Raw genomic sequence first — 7,823 nt, 5'->3', positions numbered from 1 at the left:
TATCCCAGTCCTTTAAATATATAATATCTACCCAGGCTGAGGAGGAACGGAACAAAGCATGTGCTGTACAGATTCAACTTGCTTAATTGAAATCGTTCAGGGGGAAACCATTACATGTGACAAAAAAATCAGGGGAGCTCTAGGAACCCTTGAGATTTTGGGTCAGGCTCCACTACTACTTCGCGCTACATTTGCTCATACAAACTCACCAACTAGAGGGGTCTACTAAATGTGGAGGACGGAAACACTGGGAAAAAATCTTTAAAAAAAACGAGAAGGAACGATTATATTCTACAGTCTTTGCAACAAATCTTCTGAGGGTACCAATGTAGAGATGAAAGGAGAAAGAGCCGAGAGCAACGCCTTGGGGCACTCCTCATGCGGCAGATGTCCACACCCCGATATAGTTACTATCCTCTGCACAAGTGAAAAGCAGTGGATTGTTAAGAATACCTGCCAGACAAAATCAAGTCCCTACCAAAATCACACGCTCGACTAACAAATGGGAGCAGATTACTTACAGAATTTACAAGTTTCGAAGCCATGGCTTGTGCAGACTTCACAGAAACAAGAGCATCCTCGGAGCCCGCTACCACCAGAACCGGAAGGTCTTCCACTGATCTTAGTAAATCTGCTGCTCTTTTTGATGGTAGGACAGTAGAAAACGAAAGCCGGCCTACTTCATGAAGTGCTTCATCCCAGCCCTCAACAAATAGCGGAGCCTAACACAAAATCAATTCAAGTCGGTCAACAGTTCAATGTCCACAGAATGAGCAAAGCACGTGCATTTTAACATTGCATGTCTTTCACATGGATGGAAAACGAAGGCTACAGATACTAAATAGTTGTCCAGAAATTAGTTATTGAGTAGGACTATCCATCCGTCCCAATTTATATATCATTTTGGCTTTTCTAAGAACATAGCTTTTTAACACATACCTAGATATCAGCTGTCTAGATATATAATAAAAATTATGTATCTAGAAAAGCCCAAAATGGCCTATAATTTGGAACGGAAGGTATAAGATGTAAGGATACTTTTTTCGCAGGACAAAATAATAGCAGTGCAATAAACACAAGATTATATGCATCACATCTGTACGAAAGCTTCCCAAAACTAGCTTGAAAATCAATGATTTGAAAAATATATTAAAGGGAGATGTAAGAATCACTAGGTGAGCTTACCTTGTATAGGTTAAGAATTTCTGTTGTCAACTTTGTGGCATCATACCATGCCCGCCGATTGATGAACTGAGTGATTTCAGTACGTAGAAGTGGCCGAACCATGTGCTTTTTCCTCAGAGGTGTATGCAGGAGTATACGAGCAAATGCAGGAATGACTTCTCTTGATAAGCTTACACCAATAAGAACTACTCCCTTCACTTCAAACTGCAAAAGCAAACAAATAACATTCACTACAACCTTGCATGATGGTTAACTTCCATCCAAAACAAAACGAGATAAAAACAAGCTAATTTCGCAAAGGGAAGTACCTTTCTATCACCTCCATAAGTTCGCAACTTCTCCGCAACTTTCAAGGCAAGCAAACCCCCATCATCATGACCAACTAAAACCACAGAATGCAAACCCATCTCTGAGCAAAATGAAATAAGAAGATCAACCTGCACAGGATCATACAAAATGTTGTTTGTAAACATGAAATAAGATCAACCTGCACATGATCATACAAAATGCTCTCTGTAAACATGATCTCTTCGCAGCTACATGCATTAGTCGATGCAGAAGCTGGGATATTAATATATTCCCTTTTCTAAAAAAAAAACATGATCTCTTCTAAGTATAGAAAGGGAAAAACAATGTTCAGTGCAGGAGGTTTTTGCCCCTGGACTAAATTTAAGACAGTAGTTATTACAATAAAAGGTGTCCTCTTACAAGTTGTTAGTAGCATAGAACACTTCTTACTTCATAGACAATATATACCACCCTGAGGGTGGATGCTAGAAACACACATTCAGGTGATTATACTTATAAAAATGAAAATTAATTCTGACAGAAATGTGGCCTAGGAAGACAAGATTCCTCATGCTTATGCACTATTTTTTAATGCTCTATGAGACCTTTTATCAGTGAAGTATATACTAAGTGATAAAATACAAATTTTGACCAAATGCTGGTTGCAGTTACTAGACTTGCATTTTGAGTGGAGAAAAGGATCACCTGAGACTCCAGCTCGTATGGATTTGGTAAGTTCTTATCTTCCCAGTCCTTTCTGCGAGGTCGAGATGTTAATCCCCATCCAGGGCGATCAAAGGCCATCACAGTGCAGCCCAATTGTCGAGCTAGCAAATTGGAAACATGTCTCCACGAGAATACTCCCCCTCCAAATCCATGCACCAAAACTACAGCGAATTTACCCTGCCCTCCAGCCTCAAGGTCAAAGCCCACATGATTCAAACATCCATCAGCATTGCCATCATCAAGACACATCAGAGGGATATCATCCAACAAAGTTGAAGATGCCATTGGTTCTACCAATAGTGGTGCATATAGCGAAGTATGATGATATTGATGGCTAAAGCTCCTATTCAGTAGGCGGCGGGTATTAGAGGAAGCAGATGGTGGACTCTCATGTCTTTGTCTTCTAGGAGAAATGCTTGATGAAATTACATCGTGATGAGTATCTCTCTCTGAAAAGGAGTCAGGGGATGAAGGTAGGCTGGCTGCTGGATCGGAAACTTTGTAGTGTATAGTGATCCCCTGGCAAGGTATGAACATGCTATCACTTTCTGCAAGAAAACTGATTGGCAAATCACGATCGTCCTGGATAAGTGTTTTCCTCTTTGTCTCACTTTCACTCCTTGTAAAAAGCTTTCCACTGTAAGGTGTAGGAGACCGTGGAACCTTGTAGCATCCAGAAAAGGCATTCTTGTATGCTAAAATCTGAAAACAGTAGTAAAACAACAAATTCATAAATCATCAAAGTTTACATCAATCGAAGATCAAGCTGTAAAGCAAGAATCACAGCTTATTTATAAATTGATAACAAAGTGAGATTTATAAGACCAAATGCATGGCAGTCATACCGATTCAGGGTCAATGCGGTGAATGAGAAGCTTCCGTCGAGCCCTGCAGCTTGTTCTGTAAGCAACAATAACATGGCCAAGAGCAAACACCAAGGAAGACAGGAAAAGTACAGGCATTCCCCATAGCTTCTTGAGATTGAGCTTGTGATCTGGTAATGATGGCGAGAGCTCAGGCCCAATGTCCTGCGCCGGACTATAAACAGATGCCTTAATTAACAAGATGAGCAGAGAAGCCAAGGAACAGAAAGTTGTTGTTCCAAGGTAAGGACCATGAGAGAGGCCAGAAGTATCAGACATGAGGTACACACCTGCAGAAGCAGCAGAACATTAGGTTAGTCTTTTGCTCTCAAATAAGATTATAAGAATAGAGCAGAACTTGGTAGACGCGTGCTTGAAACTGATCCGATAAGTTCCCAATTTCTTACAACCAGTCCAGCTAAACAACAGGCTTAGTTTAACTACCTCCCAAGAAAAGAGAGCAAGCAACAGCTATTCTGTGATTAATAACTGCAGATACACGCAGATTTCGCCGAAAGCTCCGTCCAAGCAAAAGAAGACAAGCACAGACGTAGTGAGTACTGTAGCTTTCAGATCACCAAATCCTCATAGCGGAATGCAAAAAGATCTTCTCAAGCTAAGACCTCACCCCAAAAATTTTGTATTCTAAAAATATAAACAGACCCTCTACATCACCAGAGCAAATAATCACAAAGGGGAGAAATAGAAGAAGAAAAGGAAATCCAACTCAAACGAACGGGTTGGTTCTAGGTCGTTTGCCCCTTTTGAAGCATCAATGAGGAGTTAGCAGGCAGCGGGAGGGCTTACAAGTGATGACGATGGATCGAACGACGGAGAAGAGAGGTATGTCGGCAAGCGAGTTCCGGAAACGGTAGCGCTGGAGGTGGCCCCGCAGGCCGTTGCCGCGGAAGCAGCCGAGCCGCACCTCGAGCCAGAGCGCCACTGCCACGTCGCCCGCTGCCACCAGCGCCGGCGCCGACGCCACGAGCAGCGAGGCCAACATGGCGACCATGAACCAAACGGTCTTCACCCCGCGGCGCACCCGCTCCGCCCAGCCCTTCCCCGCTGCCGCCATCTCCCTGCGTTCCCCACTCCCGTCGTCTCCGGCGCTTGTACAAGCCGCCGCACTGTCCCCACCACAAATTTCCGGCGATCGCCGGCGGCCGAGGCTACCAGCCGCCGCCGCGCATGCGTCGCGGGCGAACCCCGCGCGAGTGCGGCGGGTTTAGGGTCCCGTGAGCGGGCCAAGGGGTTCGAGCCTCCGGGACGGCGGAGCGGCCCGACGGGCGAAGAGAAGAGGGGAGGCAGCACTGCGAACAGCGGAAGCGGCGGAGGGCATACGAGAAGAGGAGAAGAGGGGAGAGGCGGAACGGGAGGGGGGAGGGTACTTATGGAACAGTGGTTTGTGATTTTTTATTTATTTTTTGTTGCAGGGCATGTGAATTATTTATTGTGTTAATTAATTCTGGCTGTGACTGGGTCATTAAATTTTTTGTTAGTGTGGTGAAGTGAGCCTCATCGGTAGGAGACGAGGAGCCTCTGGCTTTTGGTTTTGTTGTCTGTATCCCAAAGGTTTTTTGTTCGTTTCCTTGTTGCTACTGTTGGTAGAAGCAGGTTTTTGCGTTGGAGACAGATGGAGTCCCTCGGTTACAAGAGGTCTAGCTTATGTTGGAGAAGAAATCAGCCTGCTGGGCTGTGCTGGCTGCAGCTGCAAGATCTCCGCTCACAATTTACTGAGCTGAAAAAGCTACAGCACTAGCTACAACGAGCACAGATATCTTTTTGTTTTCTAGTCGTGACTAGATTAAAGACAGATGCAAAACAGATTTATAGGAGACGCTCTTGCTCTGCTTCCCATCTTCTCTTCTTCTTTTTCATCTCTTCCTCTACCTTCTTGGTTTCTAAGGGATATTATCACTGTTCCTTGGAAGCACTTCCTCTGCAGTGGGTTTCCTTGTACTTGAGTCATTGGCAGGTGGATCCTACTACAATCAAAGTCCACCAATTAATGACTCAACTGTAAAAACCAACTACAGTGAAGCCTCATCGCTATATCTATCTCTCACTGTATATAAAAGATAGCACACATCTATGTTAACCATGTTGTGCTCACTCTTACACATTTGGTGTGTCAAGAGTCTCATTCCTCAATAATTTGGTTTATACATCATATTAAGTTGAGTTGGCCCAAACGATTTCTACATATAGAATGTGTTTAGAACATTTTATCTTCGTTTATAAATATATTTGAATCAATATTTTTAATAAACCATTTGCATTATTCGCTAGAAAAGCACCCAAAGTACTAAACAAATATAGATATGCCTCAAGAGCCTAACTTGTAAACTTTTTGTGGTGGGTGAGTGGATAGGGAAAGGTTTGAACCATGTTAAGTTTGATTGGGTTTCGAAGGCAGTTCAAGTCATTTTGTTTGAGACAAAATTCTACCTCTATTTATTAAATATGTATAAGGTGATATAAGTCTTCAGTTTATTATATCAACATAATATACAGTTTAGTCCTCTTCGTTAAAATGCAATTAACTATGAATCTCGTCCCATTTCATGTGGAATCCATACTGATTACCAAAAAAATTTGCCACGCGGTCATTGACATGAGGGAAGATAGTTACAATGACATGAATTGTATTGATATCTAACTTGTCCATAGACTCATTCGCAAGGGCAATACTAATCGAAAGTGCAATGCTAATGAACCTGGATCATCATCCAGACCATGTATTTATTGATTATAAAGCTTATGCTAATTTGTGCACTTTGTCTGACATACACCATTGTTAGTATGCAAGAATAAGAAATTACGTTTTTAACTTCCCATGAAAGTAACAGGAACTAAACGTTGCATCCCTTTTCTCTTTTCGATAGAGGAGTTCTTCAAAATTCCACTCTACAAGCGGGTGCAAATATTTCATAGAACCTGTCAGAAGAAAACCACCCGTTTGCGCTGGCAAAAGGAGTGATCCCATCCCATAGCGACCCGTGGTGCCAATATTACCCCGGCAGCAGCACAGTACCCCCCCAGCCACCAACCGGCCCCAACCCCAAACGGTCGGGACTAGCGGGAGGAGGCGCGGCGTGCACGCGATCGCAGCCGTTCGTTCGCTGCTCCCCTGCCGCGGCACGGGTGGCTCCACGCCCACTGTCCAGTCTCGCACTGCCTGGGCTAGCCACTCCCCAGCTCCCCGTCCCCGCACCCCCACGCTCCTTTTCCTGCAGATACGGCGCGGGCCCCGCTCCAGCGTAGCCCAAGCCCAACCCGGCACATGCGCCTCGGAGGCCCCACTTCCAGCGTGGAGTGATTCACGCGTGGGCCTGGATCCCCTAGAGCAGAGTAGGTGCTGGCGCTGCCTCCTGCTAGTCACAATTCACATACTGACAACTGACAAGAAATAGTGTTGGCATTCAGTAGTGTTTGGATTAATTAGACGGAGGGCCAGTATGATTTGTTCAGTTTTAACCTCAGCTTTTTTTCTTTTCTTTTTGAGCTCGAATGCTCGATGCTCTGTTCGCGTAGTTTAATCCCGGTTCGAGTAGAGCTTTGCGTCGTAATAATGTCTTGGCGCGAAACCCCCGTTCAACAACAGCTGCTGGATGCATGATTGTCAATTATTCTTCCCTGTTGGTTTTTTTATACGTTTTGGGTTTGGTTGGCGACGTGGAAAATTTCTTGATTTGCATGGCTATGTTAAATTATTAGCGTTAAAGAATGTCAATGTTCGGCTGGTCATGTTCCAGCTTGTTTCTGCTTGTTTCAGCTTGTTTCAGCTTATTCTCTCTCACAGAATACTATTCAATCATCCAAAACCATCCAAAATCAGCCCAAAGGCTACCAGCCGAACGCCTTCGTTACAGCTTGTGCGGGCAATGATTGATTGGTACAACGCAAATAGTCCCGAGAAAGGAACTCTCTTTTGATAGGACTGCAGGCGTTCTAGAAAAGAATGCAATTTTAGGCACATTCTTGATTAAAGTGCTCAAAGTTTGATTAAATATATAGTTAAAATATTAACGCATATAACGCCAAATAATTATATTATGAAAATATATCTCATGACAAATCTAATGATACTTATTTCACATCATAACTATTTATATATAGTTAGTTAAACTTGAGATACTTTAATTTGCTATTATGCTAGAATTTATATTCTTTTCCGGATGGAGGGATGAACTTCAAAATTAGTGTTTAGATCATCAATTGCTTCCTTTTAGAGACGTACGACATTAATATTCAAGAACTACTTTATTTTCAAAGCGGAAAGGATTCTAGAAAATAATTACATAATATACACTAGAGCAAAATTAGAGCCCCTCATGTTTATACAAGCTAGAGTAGTGCGTGTATAAATCTTCAAGCTGCAAGCCATATGCATAGTCGTACAATAGTTGTACGTCCTATTACAATGCATGGGTATGTTCGCTAGTTAATACTCTTATCTGTAATGCACTATTACCTTTAGTACAACCAGAAGAAAATTCTTATGCTTGGGGAGTGGAGGTACATACTAACCGGAAGAGAGAGTATCAGACAAAAATTTGGAGAAAGATTTTTTCTCGTTTTAATATTGTATGTATACACGTATAAAAGATAGATTAGATGGCACGTACTCTCTTTGTCTCACAGGAGATACCAATGTAAATAGAAAATAACCTAATATTTCTATAAAAGTTACTCTATAGTGTTTTTTTAGTGGGTTACCGTAGAAAGTATCTACGTGTGACCTACATTTTTGCTTATAAT

General features: G+C 42.7%; 1 protein-coding gene across 1 annotated transcript; it reads right to left on the bottom strand.

Moving 5' to 3' along the window:
- Positions 1-4,415, bottom strand: LOC136450215 (uncharacterized). The gene is made up of 7 exons (XM_066450580.1): positions 3,870-4,415; positions 3,045-3,352; positions 2,179-2,901; positions 1,494-1,622; positions 1,186-1,389; positions 522-722; positions 1-417 (listed from the first exon to the last, which is right to left on the bottom strand). The coding sequence occupies exons 1-7, from the start codon at positions 4,135-4,137 to the stop codon at positions 292-294; spliced, it is 1,959 nt and encodes a 652-aa protein (XP_066306677.1). The 5' UTR covers positions 4,138-4,415; the 3' UTR covers positions 1-291.
- Between the last annotated feature and the right edge of the window lie 3,408 nt (positions 4,416-7,823).

This window comes from Miscanthus floridulus, chromosome 5 (assembly GCF_019320115.1).
Source record: "Miscanthus floridulus cultivar M001 chromosome 5, ASM1932011v1, whole genome shotgun sequence".
NCBI classification, from domain to species: Eukaryota; Viridiplantae; Streptophyta; class Magnoliopsida; order Poales; family Poaceae; genus Miscanthus; species Miscanthus floridulus.
The sequence above is the reverse complement of the archived record's forward strand: the minus strand, read 5'-3'. Positions and strand labels throughout refer to the sequence as shown.

Coding starts and splice junctions, on each gene's coding strand:
- LOC136450215 (XM_066450580.1), bottom strand. CDS start 4,137: ATGGCGGCAGCGGGGAAGGGCTGGGCGGAGCGGGTGCGCCGCGGGGTG. Junction 1,623..2,178: donor CATACGAGCTGGAGTCTCAG/GTGATCCTTTTC, acceptor GATCCTGTGCAG/GTTGATCTTCTTATTTCATT. Junction 1,390..1,493: donor CTTATGGAGGTGATAGAAAG/GTACTTCCCTTT, acceptor TTGCTTTTGCAG/TTTGAAGTGAAGGGAGTAGT.